The sequence below is a fragment of the Lissotriton helveticus genome, chromosome 10 (genome assembly GCF_964261635.1).
Source record: "Lissotriton helveticus chromosome 10, aLisHel1.1, whole genome shotgun sequence".
In the NCBI taxonomy this organism is placed as follows: domain Eukaryota; kingdom Metazoa; phylum Chordata; class Amphibia; order Caudata; family Salamandridae; genus Lissotriton; species Lissotriton helveticus.
This window is the reverse complement of record NC_136071.1, coordinates 1,218,291,129-1,218,309,021: the sequence shown is the minus strand read 5'-3', so window position 1 is coordinate 1,218,309,021 and position 17,893 is coordinate 1,218,291,129. Positions and strand designations below refer to the sequence as shown.

The window sequence follows — 17,893 nt, the reverse complement described above, 5'->3', positions numbered from 1 at the left end:
AACTCATTAAGCACCCTCCAAAGCTCTTCCCGGGGGACTAGGTCAAAGGCAGTCTTCAGGTCTATAAAGGCCAAGTAAAGACTACCCTTGCCCAGTTCCACCACCTTCCACCCCAGTAGTACCAACCTAAACACCTGCTCTAATGTCCCCATACCAGCCCGAAAACCTGCCTGAAAATCTGATAGGATTTTATTCTCCTCCACCCAATGTAGGATCCTTCCAAGGATAGCTTTACCAGCTATCTTTTGGGTGGAGTCTATCAGACTTATGGGGCGGTAGTTCCCCGGGGTTTCCCTACACCCTTTTTTGTAAATCGGGACCACCACCGCCCCTTTCCAGGATTCTGGCACTGCCCCTCCCATCATGATGTCGTTTAAGAGAGCGGCAATGACCCTTCCCCATTCCGCTGGGTATGCCTTCATAAGATCCCCTGGAAGGCCGTCTGGGCCCGCTGCCTTGCGAGGCGCTACCCATCCTATAACCCCCTCAATCTCTAGGGGAGTGAAGAGATCATAGGCATGGGGTTCAATTGCTAGTGTAAGCTCCCTCCCGGCATTTAGTTCCCCATCTGGAGGGAGGTATAGGGTCCCGAAGTGTTTTATCCAGTTTTGAGGAGGGATGTTGCAGGGTCTCATAGAACCATCAGGTTTATTCCGTCTAGCTATGAGATTCCAAAAGGCCCTTGAATCCCTAACTTTACTAGCCTGGAGCAGGTCTTCCCAGAATTTGTCTTCCCACTCCCCCCTAGCAAATTTAAGGGACTTGTTATAGGCCTTCCTTGTTTCCTGTATCTCACCTCGGGATTTGTGTTTAACTGCCTCAACTAACTTTGCCTTGTGATCCCTACATGTTTGGGTATACCAACCATCAACAGGTTTTCTAAATTCTTTATTGCCTAACTTGTTGGGATGTGAGGTAAACACGCTAGATAAGGCTTCTACCAAGGAGACAAAAAGCCCACTCGCTCTGCCCACCCCTTCTAGGGAGGTTCCGAGGTTTGTTACCGCATGATTTAAGAGGGTTTGAATTTCCCTTACCTTTCCCTCGGAAAGAACCAATTTCGCCCATTTTATACGTCTTCCACAGGGGGAGACTTCAGAATCATCCGGGGGTGCAGCTACCGGGTAAATATTGTCCTTTCTTAAGGGGCACCACCACTGGTCCATACTTAAAGAGAGTGAGTTATGGTCACTCTCAGTCGTAGGGACCACCTGCATGTCCCTTACGTAAGACCATAGACACACATCTATCAGGATATAATCTAACCTAGAGGTGTGTCCTGGCCTGTTGTACGTGTGGACACCCCCCCTATCCGAGGTTGTCCTCCCGTTTGCTGCCCTTAAATTAAATTCAAGGCTCAGGGAGTATATCTGAAGCGCCACTTCTGTCCACCTTCTAATCGGTGGGATTTCCAGTACCGGAATCCCCAACCTACTATCATCCTCATCTTGGTCGAGGGAAACGTCCGAGCCCAGGGGCTCGAACGTACAGTTCATATCGCCCGCAACCAATGTACGCGACTTGTGAGGGGAGTTTTTTAGCAGGGTCTCGAGGAGTGATATTACGGGAGACTTCCTCCCTCCCTTGGTTCCCCGGGCGTAAATATTGAAAACATTTAAGACAATTCTTCCCCTTTGATCTATTAGGGTAATGTTTTGTATGTCCGGGCAGCCTGTGGGAAACTCCACTACGCTGCAGTCTAAGGAGGCTGCGACCCATATGAGAAGGCCACCCGAAGGTCGCCCTCTCCCTGATACCGAGACTTGTGCCGGGGAGAAATAGGAAGAAAAACCCACCCTATGAACCGGCACCAAGCTCCATGTCTCTTGGAAAAGGCACAGAGAGTGCTCATCAGCCCATGCAGTGAATTCAGGTATAGCCAATTTTCCTGCAATCCCTGCGACATTCCAGCTGCAAACCTTGAAAACTAGGTCCGTCACAGCTGAAGTGTCGTTGGGCGCCAGAGTGTCCCTGTCTATGGTCCTCCTGAAGAGTATTTGAGGGGAGCAGCGATCTTGGGGGGTGACTAAAGGGGCTGTTATCCCACTTACAAGGTTTGCATGGGTAGATGACACTCCTGATGGCTCTACTCTACTCTCGATTTCCAGTCAATGAGGCCCTGGTGCCCACAATTGGTTCTCCCTTGGACCTCCCGTGACCCCAGCCCAATTTTGACCAGAAACAGGGGGACTTGAACTTCCTCCAATTAGGACAACACTTTGCCTGGGGTAAAAGTAAGAAAGATCTACCAGTTTAACCCCTGGAACCCCCATATTTTTAATAGGAGTACAAATCGCGGGCACTACTCTTGGGTCTTCTCTCTCCCTGCCCCCTCTCCTCTCTCTCCCTGCCCCCTCTCTTCTCCATCCCTGCTTCCTTGGGTCTCCCTGCTCGAGGTTCCTCAGTGAGTGAAGTGCCTTCAGTGTTCTGGTTTCAGTGACTCTATGCCTCTCTTTCTCTCCCTGCCTCCTGTAGGAAGCCCTGCACCCATCCCCAGGGTGCACAGTAAGCACGGATGGCTGGAGGGGGTGCAGCTCACCGTGGAGGGGACGGAGCGCCCCGTCAGCGCCTACCTGGGGGTTCCCTTTGCCAAAGCGCCGACTGGATCGAGGCGCTTTGCTGGACCGGAACCGGCCGAGCCCTGGAGTGACGTGAAGAGCGCGACGGCCGCACCCCCAGTGTAAGAGCGGGCTCTGAGTGTGACCCTAACACCCCCCCCCCCGGGGGGTACACCCCCCCCCCTAGTGTAAGAGCGGGCTCTGGATGTGAACCCAAACACCCCCCAACCCCGGGGGCACCCCCCAGCCCCACTATATGAGCATGTCCGGGGAGGGGCCCCCACTGTATGAGCAGGTCTGAGGAGGGGCCCCCACTGTATGAGCATGTCCGAGGAGGGGCCCACACTGTATGAGCATGTCTGAGGAGGGGCCCCACTGTATGAGCATGTATGAGGAGGGCCGCCTACTGTATGAGCATGTCTGAGGAGGGGCCCCCACTGTAGGAGCATGTATGAGGAGGGGCCCCCACTGTATGAGCATGTCTGAGGAGGGGCCCCCACTGTATGAGCATGTCAGAGGAGGGGCCCCCACTATATGAGCATGTATGAGGAGGGCCCCCACTGTAGGAGCATGTATGAGGAGGGGCCCCACTGTATGAGCATGTCTGAGGAGGGGCCCCACTGTATGAGCATGTATGAGGAGGGCCCCCTACTGTATGAGCATGTCTGAGGAGGGGCCCCCACTGTATGAGCATGTATGAGGAGGGCCCCCACTGTAGGAGCATGTATGAGGAGGGGCCCCCACTGTATGAGCATGTCTGAGGAGGGGCCCCCACTGTATGAGCATGTCAGAGGAGGGGCCCCCACTATATGAGCATGTATGAGGAGGGCCCCCTACTGTATGAGCATGTCTGAGGAGGGGCCCCCACTGTATGAGCATGTATGAGGAGGGCCCCCTACTGTATGAGCATGTCTGAGGAGGGGCCCCCACTGTATGAGCATGTATGAGGAGGGGCCCCCACTGTATGAGCATGTCAGAGGAGGGGCCCCCACTGTATGAGCATGTATGAGGAGGGGCCCCCACTGTATGAGCATGTCAGAGGAGGGGCCCCCACTGTATGAGCATGTATGAGGAGGGGCCCCCACTGTATGAGCATGCCTGAGGAGGGGCCCCCACTGTATGAGCATGTATGAGGAGGGGCCCCCACTGTATGAGCATGTCTGAGGAGGGCCCCCACTGTATGAGCATGTCCGAGGAGGGCCCCCACTGTATGAGCATGTATGAGGAGGGGCCCCCACTATATGAGCATGTATGAGGAGGGGCCCCCACTATATGAGCATGTATGAGGAGGGGCCCCCACTGTATGAGCATGCCTGAGGAGGGGCCCCCACTGTCTGAGCATGTCTGAGGAGGGGCCCCCACTGTATGAGCATGTATGAGGAGGGGCCCCCACTGTATGAGCATGTCTGAGGAGGGGCCCCCCACTGTAGGAGCATGTATGAGGAGGGCCCCCACTGTATGAGCATGTATGAGGAGGGGCCCCCACTGTATGAGCATGTATGAGGAGGGGCCCCCACTGTATGAGCATGTATGAGGAGGGGCCCCCACTGTATGAGCATGTCTGAGGAGGGGCCCCCCACTGTATGAGCATGTCCGAGGAGGGGCCCCCCACTGTATGAGCATGTCTGAGGAGGGGCCCTCACTGTACGAGCATGTCCGAGGAGGGGCCCCCCACTGTATGAGCATGTCCGAGGAGGGGCCCCCCACTGTATGAGCATGTCTGAGGAGGGGCCCTCACTGTACGAGCATGTCCGAGGAGGGGCCCCCCACTGTACGAGCATGTCCGAGGAGGGGCCCCCCACTGTATGAGCATGTCCGAGGAGGGGCCCCCACTGTATGAGCGTGTCCGAGGAGGGGCCCCTCCAACAATTACAACACCCTACTGCCGGAAAACCCTTTTTTCGTGAAACCTGTAATCACGTCATCCTCTGAGGGGCCCCTACAGGCTCCAGAGCCTCAGTCCCTGCCCCGTGTCACTGCCCACCTGTGGCTTCAGTGCTGACCCCTCCCTTCAGGGCTGGTGGGGCCCCCAACCCCATCACCTCCTCCTCGGATTCTCTCACTAACACCAGGCCAGAGTGCCCTCATCTCTCCAATCATTAGTTATTGCTAAACACAGCCCCACCCCCCCTTGAGGTCAGTGCCCCCCCCCCTGAGGTCAACGCCCAGCACCTCCTTTAGAAGGAATGAATGAACAAGAGCCATCATTCACGCTCTCGGCAGCAGTCAGCTCCATGGTTTCGAAGGGACAGGTGTTAGTGCAGCCTGTAAGTTTTCTGTTCACCCTATGTGGGACGGGTGTGCCCAGACATGAGTCCCTTGCTCACTACGCCACTGGAGTCAAGCCATCCTGGCTGATGACGGCTGAAATGCCAGAAACCGGTCCTTGGAAGCTTGTTTCCGGCCCAGGGAAGGCATGGCTTGGCAGTTCGGGCTGGACTGTTCCCATGAGGCACAGGGTCAGACTGATTTGCATATGGCCATGTCTGAACTGGGGTGGCAGAGTGGGCTAAAGAACGGTGATGGATTAAACCCAGATCTGTTGACTGGGTGTGAGTGTTTGATTGGTTCAGATGCTCCGTCCATCACCACCCCCTTTTGTACCGCTTTGTTCGCCATAAGTGTGGCAGGGTATGCTCAGACGTGGGTCTCTTGCTCACTTTGCCACTGGATTCAAGATAGCCTGGCTGATGAGGATTATGAATCCGAAACCGGTCCCAGGATGCTTGTTTCCGGTCCAGGGAAGACATGGCTTGGCAGTTCGGGCTGGACTGTTCCCATGAGGCACAGGGTCTGACTGATTTGCATATGGCCATGTCTGAACTGGGGTGGCAGAGTGGGGCAAAGTAGGAAGGGTTGGGACGCGATCCCGAGGGATTGCTACTGGTTAGACTTATTGCAAGCCGCCCCCATCCCCGTTTCTGTGCTTTGGGGGTTCAGTGGGTCCTTCCTAACATTGCGAGCTGGGGATTCCATAGTGGGGGGGCTTCAATAGAGGGGGCGCGACCCCCTGTGGAGTGACGCTGGTCTCTGGGGCTGACCCCGGCTCTTTTGCACCTGGAGGGGGGATCACAGGTAGAGACATGGCCACTGAGAGCCGCCCCCCCCCCCTGGTATCCTTCATGACCCCAACATACACTTCTGAAGCACATGCGGTCCTTGTGGGGGGGAGCCAGTGACGCGCACAGCTGGATGACGTCATCACATGCGTCAGTCATGCACCTCTGGCTGCTGCTTTTGGAGACTTTGTACCCTGGTGACAACAACAGATGAGGGGGGGGGACACAGGCCGGGGCAATAATCCACCCTGGATCAGACTGTAGCGTCTAGCGCGGAGGCGCTGCGTGTTTCTGATAGCGAGGTTAGAATGAGCTTTAATTTCATTGACAGGAACAAACGGTTCCTATTTCATGGCACATCCTGTTAAAAAAGAAAAACACATTTTTATGCAGGAGGCGGGGGGGGGGGGAGTGTGGTGGTGAGGGGGCGGGGGGGGGGAGTCTGACTGACCCAGTGATATTGCCAAGCATGGAGAGGTGATAAACCCAGGAAGAGACAAGAACATGGCCGCCGCCTTCAGTGACAGTCCAAGTAAAGCTGTTGATGTTTCGACCCCATCACTACTCAGAACGGGCCTTCCTCAGGGCAGAGGAGCCGGCTGCACCTGCAGCTAGAGGCAACAATCAAGTCTCTGAGTCCAGGGTGTGGTCAGTGCCAGGTCTGCTGTCCATGCTCAAGGCCTCGAGGGGCAGAGAGGGGTCAGCTCTGGTCTGTGGTGCGTTCTTCCCTCTCACCACCAGGTGGCAGCATCCGGCCACTTGTGCAGATGATGGCTCCAAAGCATGATGGTTTGATTTGTTCCATATTTTACAGAGCTGACAAAGACTCGTATTAGTTAGGGTAACCCACCTTCAAACCTCATGCCTGGAGGGTCTAAACTAACCCTTACCCTGGAGTTTGAATATTTATATTGAGTTTTCAAGCAGGAAAGGGTACCGGTTACAGAATACACATGTATGTAACATGTATGTAACATGCAGCCGTGACACGTGTCGTCCTGGGGGCTCACAGCCCCCCCCCCCCCACCTCCCCCGAGAAGAGAAGATGCAGAGTGAGGTCGCAGGGGTCGTAGGGGGTGGGAGGCTGTGTCAGTGAAGAGGGGAGGAAAGAACCGGGGGATGTGACGTCACTGGGATCCTTGATGAAATGCGGAGCGTCTGGTCCTCGTCAAGTGACTGGAAGTGGATGGAGGACCCCTGGGGATAGTCCTGATGAGTGGACAGCAGGACAGTGGTCAGTAGGACAGTAGATAAGAGGCTAGTGGACAGTAGGACAGTGGTCAGTAGGACAGTGGTCAGTAGGACAGTAGATAAGAGGCTAGTGGACAGTAGGACAGTGGACAGTGGTCAGTAGGACAGTAGATAAGAGGCTAGTGGACAGTAGGACAGTGGTCAGTAGGACAGTGGACAGTAGGACAGTGGACAGTAGGACAGTGGACAGTGGACAGTAGAGCAGTGGAAAGTGGACATTAGGACAGTAGATAAGAGGCTACTGAACAGTAGGACAGTGGTCAGTAGGACAGTCGACAGTGGACAGTGGACAGTAGACCAGTAGATAAGAGGCTAGTGGACAGTAGGACAGTGGACAGTAGGACAGTGGACAGTAGAACCGTGGACAGTGGATAGTAGGACAGTGGACAGTGGACAGTAGACAGTAGAACAGTGGACAGTAAGACAGTGGTCAGTACGACAGTGGACAGTGGACAGTAGGACAGTGGACAGTAGGACAGTGGACAGTAGGACAGTGGACAGTAGGACAGTGAACAGTAGGACAGTGGTCAGTAGGACAGTCGACAGTGGACAGTGGACAGTAGAGCAGTGGAAAGTGGACATTAGGACAGTAGATAAGAGGCTACTGAACAGTAGGACAGTGGTCAGTAGGACAGTCGACAGTGGACAGTGGACAGTAGACCAGTAGATAAGAGGCTAGTGGACAGTAGGACAGTGGACAGTAGGACAGTGGACAGTAGAACCGTGGACAGTGGATAGTAGGACAGTGGACAGTGGACAGTAGACAGTAGGACAGTGGACAGTAAGACAGTGGTCAGTACGACAGTGGACAGTGGACAGTAGGACAGTGGACAGTAGGACAGTGGACAGTAGGACAGTGGACAGTAGGACAGTGAACAGTAGGACAGTGGTCAGTAGGACAGTCGACAGTGGACAGTGGACAGTAGAGCAGTGGAAAGTGGACATTAGGACAGTAGATAAGAGGCTACTGAACAGTAGGACAGTGGACAGTAGGACAGTGGACAGTAGGACAGTGGACAGTAGAACCGTGGACAGTGGATAGTAGGACAGTGGACAGTGGACAGTAGACAGTAGGACAGTGGACAGTAAGACAGTGGTCAGTACGACAGTGGACAGTGGACAGTAGGACAGTGGACAGTAGGACAGTGGACAGTAAGACAATGGGCAGTGGACAGCGGACAGTAAGACAGTGGTCAGTAGGACAGTGGACAGTGGACAGTAGGACAGTGGACAGTAAGACAATGGGCAGTGGACAGCGGACAGTAAGACAGTGGTCAGTAGGACAGTGGACAGTAGGACAGTGGACAGTAGGCCAGTGGACAGTAGGACAGTGGACAGTAAGACAGTGGTCAGTAGGACAGTGGACAGTGGGCAGTAGGACAGTGGACAGTAAGACAATGGGCAGTGGACAGTGGACAGTAGGACAGTAGGACAGTAGACAATGGACAGTGGACAGTAGGACAGTGGACAGTAGGCCAGTGGACAGTGGGCCAGCCGCGCCCCTGGTATTTGCAGTTGAGTGAGCAGAATCTTCTCCCGGTCAGGTGTGAGGCAGTGGCCAGGGCGAGGGTGTCTTGTGGACAGCCATGTATACAAGCCTAAGGGTGGACAGGTAGGTTAGAGCCGGGTGAAATGTCGTCTCCCAGCAGCACGTGGGCCGGGCTTCTGCGGATAAGAGGCCGTGATGGACCCTCACGGAGCAGCTGCCCCTGATGTCAGGGAATATCTGCTGCTGATGGTCCAGTCTGCGGATCAAGCGAGCGTGAAAGGGGCGTGCATGGGTGTTGCCGTGGGTGTTCCCATACACCTGATCGTCCAGTCTGCGGATCAAGCGAGTGTGAAAGGGGCGTGCATGGGTGTTGCCGTGGGTGTTCCCATACACCTGATCGTCCAGTCTGCGGATCAAGCGAGCGTGAAAGGGGCGTGCATGGGTGTTGCCGTGGGTGTTCCCACGTGCCTGATTGTCCACTCTGCAGATCAAGCGAGTGTGAAACGGGCGTGCATGGGTGTTGCTGTGGGTGGTGTAAGTAGTTGGCCTGGCATATGCTGTCCACTATTCTAGTGGGCACCTTGCACCAGTCCAAACGACCCTTATTGATGGTAGGTTAAAGACAACCTTTCTGAAAGCTATCCTAGTGGTAGCGGTGGAGAGCAGCTTTCAGGCTAAGTCTTGAAGGAATGTAAAGCAGCTTGTTTTACCGGTCTATAATCTCATGAATGACCAAATGAAAGGAGAACCACAACAGGTATATATAAAATATATGTATTTATTCTAAACACATCCCTCTAGTCCCTTTATGAGGATAGAGGCAAAAGTACATAAGGAAAACTTAATATCACACAGTAAATTAGCACAATATATGTTGAGACCTAAGGGCGTACCAAATCATATATTAAGAAAGTGGTATAAGAACGACGACTTGCATAGACACAAGACCTGGAGCCTGTAGAACCGCTGGGGCCACCAGGAACCACCCAAGGTGGAGACACAGGGGACCCACGGGGGACGCGCGCAGTGTCTAAACACAGCCGCGAATCACCATTGACTTCTAAGGGGAAAGTCGCGGTTGGAATTTTAAAGATAAAGGACACTTAGAGGAGGACTTTGAGCAAACCCCTTTAGTCTTAAGAGATTCTAGAGTCAACTCCCACGGCAGCACCGGAGTACTTGAGTTACCTCACCCAGGGAAGCCGGGTGCACAGGTGTGTTTTGGTGTCGGGTTTCGTCGTCGTTTTCATTGGCAATCTGCTTCAAAGTGCTGCTGCCGTCGTAGAGGAAAGTGTCCAGTGTGATCCAAGCCTGGATCAAAGATCAGAAGAACCTGAAAGCAGAGGGGACAGAGTCTGGGTCACTTGTCAGTGACCAGGGGCACGATAGTCAAATGCCCACTGATGTCGGGTGATTTCAGGTGAAAGAGGTGAAGCTTAACTCTTCAGCCACGAGGACCAGGAGGCGTCGACGACAACCAGGATCGGGAATTCAGCTGTTCCACAAAGGTTGTCAAGTGCTGCAGTGTTGGTTTCCAGATTGGACCCAACAAGCCTTGGCAACAGCAACCCAAGCAGGAATCAAAAAAATGCTTTGGTGCGGACCAGCAAGGTCCGAGGGGCTCACCACTTGGTAAGGAGTCAGGGCACGTTTAGAGCAATCAGGATAGCCCAAGGAAAATCAGAGTTGCATTTGTAGGGATCCACCAGTCGACGGACCAAGGATCGCGAAAGATCCTCGAGCGGAAATGCAAGAAGCGGGCTCACGGAACACTCCTGGAGTGTAGGCACACAATCTTCAGTGCAGATGGTGCTCGGGGCTTGGGCTACAAGTAATCCAAAGCACAACTTCAGGAAATCTCGGACAGTCAATGCACTAGCAAATGTACACGTTGTCCAGGAGTTCTGGTTCCATGTCACTCGTGAGGGCTGCGTGTCTCAGCAATAGACACATGGCTGATGAATAACGATCCAAAGCTCAATGCAAAAAGGCAGATATAACGACCTGCGGACAATGGCAAAAGGACCAGCCAATTGCCATATGGACCAAGGAACACGAGGCCCTGCAACACTATCAAGAGAAGTCAGAAACCTAGGGATGTAGACCTGGCCCTTTTTGCAATGTCATCCCTCAACCTTTTCCCTTCTCCTAGCCTTTTCTCTAACATGGTGTTGGTGGTTTTAGGCCTCTGTGCACTTTAGCACTGCTGTCCTGTGTAAAATGCGTGTGCGCTCTGTGTTACTTATTGTAGGATTGGTCTACAACTGTTTGGCTGTTTAATTTACCTGTCAGCACCTTGTAAAGTGGTATCTCATGTACCCGGGGCTGGTGAGTTAAACGCGACTGGTGGGCTTGCAGCGCTGATTGCGCCGCCCACCAAAGTATCCTTTCAAACCTATCCCAGGCCTCTGCCATCGCAGCGCCCATGCGCGCAGTGTTACTGCCGCTGTGACGTGGCACCTAGAGCGTGTGCCATGTCTATGACCCCCCCTTTTTACTACATGTCAGTCACACCTAAGGTAGGCCCTAGCTAGCCCTATGGGCAGGGTGCATTGTAGGTAAAATATAGGACATGTACCTTAAGATTGTGTCATGTCCTGGTAGTGACAAACAGCCATTTTGATTTCTCACTACAGTGGGGATGCCCTCCCATAGGAATGCATTGGGGATTCCCTGATAAGTGTTTCAGTGGTAATTCCTGATATGAGAGGAGCAGCGTGGTCACGTTTAGTATATTTGGAATGGTAATTATAAATGCTACGCAATGGTGTGGTCAGATTTATTATAACTATTTTAGAAATGCCACTTTTAGAAGTTGGCAGTTCTGTGTGCTATGTGTCTGCCTGCCTGACGTGAATTGCATGTCAGCTTGTGAGTGACAGGGGCTGGTGAGGTGTGTGGCTCCAGGAGGGGCCCTAGGCAGAATGGGACATCTACATTTGGAGTAGTGGGAGGAGTAGTCCACAGACACTGAATAGGATTGTGCCTAGCCTGTACAATGCTGGCTCCGCCCCCTGTGGTGTGTCTGCTCACCGAGCCCCCACCTGACACTGGGGAAGAGGAGCCTGGTAAACAAAGTGCTCCAATTCCCACTTGTACCAGCTTTTGCTGGTTCCCACAAGCCCTATACTGCAGACAAAGGAATGTGGAATATAAATATAGGGGCTGTGACCCCATGAAATGTTGTGCTGTGTTGGACAGGCCACATGAAGGGCCGCTCTCCCCCGGCCCAACCAGGCCCGAACCAGCCCCGCAAGTACCACACACCACCATTACACGTCCACCGTCCCCGCAGGGACCCCTACACTCGAACCTGTTGACCACGTAGGCCGACCCACTACCGGCCTGCGCGCCCATCCTGGGCGCCATCTTGGACACTCCACCACGAGGCCGCCTGGCCCCCGATCGACCTCAACCCTGGGCCTGGCCAGGCCTCAGACATTCCGGCACCAACATCCACCCAGGAGGTGAGCGGGCTACTTGGTCAGTCAATGGGAGCAAGAGGTGTCGATGGCTCTCCCCCGCCAAGTACCGCTCGCCCATCGCCTCCCCGGGCGCTGGCTCCACCCCCCTGCTGGGTGTCTGAACCCCCTCATCCCGGACCTCCCGACCTCCAAGTGCGAGGGTCCGGACATCAAAGCACACCATCCCTATAACTGGGGCAGCTCCAGAGCCGGACGGGAGTTGTATCTTGGAGTCGAGAGACGCAAAGAAGAACTCATCCTTGACGGACTACTGGCGCTGCCGTAGCTCTGTCTTGTGCACCCTCATCTTGCCTGCTGGCGCTGCCGCGGCTTTGGGAACCACCCTATCCTTCATCGTCGTCGGGACCTGCTGGCGTGGCCGCGGACCGTTTGTAACCACCACCTTCATCGGGACCTGCTGGCTCTGCCGCGGACCGTCGTCTTCCTTCATCCATCTCGGGACCTGCTGGCTCCGCCGCGGCCCGTTCATCTACACCACCGAGCTCGAGGATTGAGAGCTATTTCCATCTCTTTGGTAACAAGACTGTCCCGCTACCCTTTTCCCAAACAGAGACCAGAATAGAGGGGACCCCTGAGTCCAGACCTCCTTGTACCATTCTACCGTACTTGAAGAATTGCCTATAAAGTATCGTTGAACTTTATCATTGTGTGGTGTCCGTCTGTGGGGGGGGAGTTACTTGTCTGTACGATTCACTGGAGACGGCTCTCCCCGGAGACCTCTCCCCTTATCGTCGGCCGACCCTCCCGGTCCGTCTAACATTGGTGGCCAGCGACGGGATCCGAATCACCGCATAAACCGTACAGAGAGTAGCTCACCCCACGGCGAATCACGATGTCAACTAAAGACAGCGGATCAACGGAGAAATTCCAGATGGAGAAATTGGACGAGTACAGCCATCGTGAACTTAAACAGTTCTGTATCGAATTAGGTATCGCTACCACCGGACTAAATACCAAAGATGACTTTAAGCAGGCCCTGGAATCTTGGGCAGAAACCGGGGCTGCCGGAACCCCCGATCAAGACATCGCAGCACAAACCCCCATGGCCCCTGAAGAACGAAGAACGGGTCTCTCGCCAGACGAGATCCAGGAACGAGAAAGAACCCGACTACACGAGCTGGAAATGGCCCGGCTCAAAATGGACGTTGAACTAAAGTTGGCCGAACAGAAAATCAACTTAGAGCACCTGCGTCTCCGAGAAGAAAGAGAGGAGAAACAGAGACAAAGGGAGCTCGAGGAAAAGAAACTGGCATATGAACATGAGCGGAAATTAGCTGAAATCGACCTACGCAAACAGAATAAAGAAGCAGGGGTGCCCGAGCAACCCCACACTCCAGGGGCAACAGAAAAGAAGGTACACATCCCCAAGGATGTCGTTCGAGAATACTTCCGAGAGGACGACATCCAGCAATGGTTTAAGGCCTATGAAATCGCTATGACTGCACACCGGATCGATAGAAGCGATTGGGGGGCCGGTCTGTGGGGGAGATTCCTCAATGAGGGCCGCGACGCCCTGCTGCAACTCCCGGACCACCAGATGACCTCCTATGACCATATGAAAGCTGCACTCCTCACCCGCTATGGCCTCACACCCGAGATGTACCGTCAGAGGTTCCGAGACTGCACCCGCATCCCAGGTACAACTTGGGTGGACTATGTCAATTACTTTAGCCGAGCCTTCGAGGGCTGGATCAAAGGAAGCAAGGTCACAACCTACGAACAACTGTTCAATCTTATGGTATGGGAGCATCTGTCGAACAATTGCTTCATTGAACTTCGTCAGCACCTCCTCGACAGCAAGTTAACGGATCCCCGGCAGCTCGCAGCCGAAGCAGACCGGTGGGAGATCACCAGAGTGAGTCGAAATGGGTCCTCCGAACAGAACCGGAACAACAATGGTCAGCACCGTCCCCGAGGAGGTGGAGGCCAAGGACGCGGAAGAAGCAACGCTCCGGTCACCCTCACTACCAGCCCCACCCCCCCGGCCAACCGGGGCAGCACCCCAGCGCGACCGGGACATCGAGCCAATGTTACCTGCCATCGATGCCAACGAGTCGGACACTATGCAAACGACCCAAACTGCCCCCAGTACCAGAGCCCAAGACCCCGCCAAGTAGCCGCTGCTGCTCTGGGGGAGGAACAGATCTCAGAGGAACAAGAAGAATATGAACAGGAACACCAAGAATGGGAGCCAGCCGCCATGGCTCTCGCCTGCCTAGGGGGGAGAGACATGGTCCCGCGGGTCCCCCTACCCGCTAATACCCAGAAGTACAGCCAATGGGTGGGCATCAATGGACGCCGGGCTGAAGCCCTTCGTGACACTGGGGCCAGTGTAACAGCCGTCCGCTGTCACCTGGTGACCCCCGAACAATACTTACCAAACATTCTCTGCCCTGTACGTTCAGCCGATAACTCAGAAAGTCTGTGTCGGATGGCCTGCGTCCCCTTCGAATGGGGGGGGGGTCTCCGGCATGTTGAAGGTGACGGTCCGAGATGATGCCCCCGTAGACTGCCTCCTGGGTAATGACCTGGAAAGCTCTCCATGGGCAGCAGTCGAACGAAAAGAGCACCTGGGGATGCTGGGCGTCCCGGACTGGGCGTGCGTCACCACCCGGTCCATGACCGCCCGTGCCAACACCCGCCCAGAGGAACTCGAATGGCCGGCGCCACCGCCTCCGGTCGCCCCCGCCGAAACCACCGACCGTGACGTCCCCCCCGAACCAGCTCAACCTCCAGACCTCGCTAACCTCGACCAGTGGCCTCAAGAGGGGGGGCCCACGCAAGAACAATTTCGCCAAGAACAAAAGACCTGTCCCTCCCTCGAGGGACTCCGCCAGCAAGCGCTAGCCCAAAGCGCAGGGGATACCTCCGGAACTCACTGGGTCTACTGGGACAATGATCTGCTGTACAGTGAGCAAAGAATCGCGGAGCTGGGGGCCAGCCGAGTCCTAGTGGTACCCCTCCGTTTTAGAGACTTTCTGCTAAACCTGGCCCACGATGTCCCCCTGGCAGGACACTTGGGTCAAGACAAAACCTATAGCCGCCTGGTGACCCACTTCTTCTGGCCCAAAATGAGGGACAATGTACACCAGCATTGCCGATCTTGCCCCACGTGCCAAGCCAGTGGGAAGAGCGGCCGCAAACTGAAAGCCCCCCTGCAACCTTTTCCCGTGGTCACCACCCCGTTCGAGAGGGTCGGAATCGATATCGTAGGGCCCCTGGACCCGCGCACAAAACAAGGCAATCGATTCATCCTGGTGCTAGTGGACCACGCCACCCGCTACCCGGAGGCTGTTCCCCTGCGGACTGTGACAGCCCCGGTAGTCGGCCGGGCTCTGATGGGGATCTTCTCCCGGGTGGGCTTCCCCCGGGAGGTCGTCAGTGACAGAGGCACGAACTTTATTTCGAAATATATGAAATCTCTCTGGCAACAGTGCGGGGTTACCTACCGGTTCACGACCCCCTATCACCCTCAAGGAAACGGCCTCGTTGAGCGGTTCAACCGCACGCTCAAAGGGATGATCGGGGGGTTGGAAGAGCCCCTCCGTCGCCAGTGGGATTTGCTGCTGCCGTGCCTCCTCTTCGCATATCGAGAGGTTCCCCAGAAGTCCCTGGGCTTCAGCCCATTTGAACTGCTATATGGACACCCCGTACGCGGGCCGCTCAGCCTAGTTAAGGAAGGCTGGGAGATGCCCCCTCTAAAGAACCCACCAGATGTTTTCCGCTACCTCCTAACACTCCGCAACCAGACCCGGCGATTCCGAGGACTAGCAAAAGCCAACCTAGAGGCCAGTCAAGAGGACATGAAAAGGTGGTATGACCGGAATGCCTCCTCCATCGAATTTGAACCTGGGCAACAGGTATGGGTGATGTCCCCCACCGAACCCTGCGCCCTACAAGACAAGTGGACAGGGCCCTTCAAAGTGGTCGAGCGCAAGGGTCCGGCTACCTATCTCATCGACTTGGAATCTTCCCGGAACCCCCTCCGGGTCCTCCACGCTAACAGACTGAAACCGCACTTTGTACGGACAGAACTCAGCCTCCTGATGGCCACAGACAATGGGGCTGAAGAGGACTCCGAGCCCCTCCCGGACCTCCTACGAACGCGGGAGAAAGATGGTTCCGTAGAGGGGGTCCGACTCTCAGAGGCCCTCACCCGAGAGCAACGCCAGGAGTGCCAAGTTCTCCTGTCACAATTCGCCAGCCTGTTCTCCCTCACCCCAGGTGTCACTTCCTGGTGTACGCACGATGTGGACACGGGGGACAGCCCCCCTATCCGCCACCGGGCCTACCGCGTGCCAGATCGGGTACGGGCCTGCATCCAGGAGGAAGTAGCCAAAATGCTCACGCTCGGGGTCATCGAGCCCTCAGACAGTCCCTGGGCCAGCCCTGTAGTACTGGTCCCCAAAGCAGCTGCCCCCGGCACCACACCAGAACTCCGGTTCTGCGTCGACTACCGGGGCTTGAATGCGGTCACCAGGACAGACGCACATCCCATCCCCCGGGCAGATGAACTAATCGACCGCATGGGAGCTGCCCGCTACCTCAGTATCTTCGACCTGACGGCGGGCTACTGGCAAATCGGCCTCACACCCCGGGCACAAGAACGTTCTGCCTTTTCCACTCCCGATGGCCATTACCATTTCACAGTCATGCCCTTCGGCATGAAGAATGCCCCAGCAACATTCCAACGGCTCGTCAATCAGGTCCTGGCGGGGCTCGAAGGATTCAGCGCCGCCTACCTAGACGACATCGCTGTATACAGCAACCAGTGGTCCGAGCACCTCCACCACCTCCGAGCAGTGCTGCACGCCCTTCAGCAAGCTGGCCTCACGATCAAGGCCAGCAAATGTCAAATTGGGCAAGGGTCTGTAACCTACCTCGGGCACCAGGTGGGAAGCGGCCTGGTGGCCCCTCTGCAGCTAAAAATTGCCGCCATCCAGTCCTGGCAGCCCCCCATTACCCAGACCGAGGTACGAGCCTTCCTGGGCCTCACGGGCTATTACCGAAGGTTCGTGAAAGACTATGGTACTATCGTGAGGCCCCTCACAGAGCTCACGTCAAAAAATCAGCCCCAGAAAGTCAACTGGACCCCAGAGTGTCAAGCTGCATTTGAACAATTGAAAGCCGCCATGTGCTCCGCCCCTGTGCTCCAGGCCCCCGACTACAGCCGGGAGTTCATCGTCCAGACGGATGCCTCCGACCATGGCATTGGGGCAGTCCTGTCTCAAATGAACACCGAAGGCCGTGATCAGCCGGTGGCCTTCATCAGCCGGCGACTCCTACCACGGGAACAACGCTGGAGCACCATAGAGAGGGAGGCCTTCGCGGTGGTATGGGCCCTCAAGAAGCTCCGGCCCTACCTTTTTGGCACACCCTTTCGGGTACAGACCGACCACCGACCCCTGCAGTGGCTGATGCAGATGCGGGGGGAAAACCCGAAGTTACTACGCTGGTCCATCTCCCTACAAGGGATGGACTTCACAGTTGAACATCGGCCTGGGCCAGATCACGCCAACGCAGATGGCCTGTCCCGGTTCTTCCGCCTCGACGAGAAGAGTCCCCAAGAGAATGGGTAACTCTCCCCGCCTTCAGCTGGGGGGGACGCATGTTGGACAGGCCACATGAAGGGCCGCTCTCCCCCGGCCCAACCAGGCCCGAACCAGCCCCGCAAGTACCACACACCACCATTACACGTCCACCGTCCCCGCAGGGACCCCTACACTCGAACCTGTTGACCACGTAGGCCGACCCACTACCGGCCTGCGCGCCCATCCTGGGCGCCATCTTGGACACTCCACCACGAGGCCGCCTGGCCCCCGATCGACCTCAACCCTGGGCCTGGCCAGGCCTCAGACATTCCGGCACCAACATCCACCCAGGAGGTGAGCGGGCTACTTGGTCAGTCAATGGGAGCAAGAGGTGTCGATGGCTCTCCCCCGCCAAGTACCGCTCGCCCATCGCCTCCCCGGGCGCTGGCTCCACCCCCCTGCTGGGTGTCTGAACCCCCTCATCCCGGACCTCCCGACCTCCAAGTGCGAGGGTCCGGAC

The 17,893-nt window shown here is 55.7% G+C and overlaps 1 protein-coding gene across 1 annotated transcript in view; it reads left to right on the top strand.

Annotated features, from left to right (window-relative positions):
• The window catches only part of LOC144784229 (carboxylesterase 5A-like), a 193,522-nt gene that overhangs the window by 41,470 nt on the left and 134,159 nt on the right, over window positions 1-17,893 (top strand). The window contains exon 2 of the mRNA XM_078662878.1: window positions 2,476-2,680. Coding sequence (XP_078519004.1) covers window positions 2,476-2,680 — 205 coding nt within the window. The remainder of the gene's footprint in view (window positions 1-2,475; window positions 2,681-17,893) is intronic.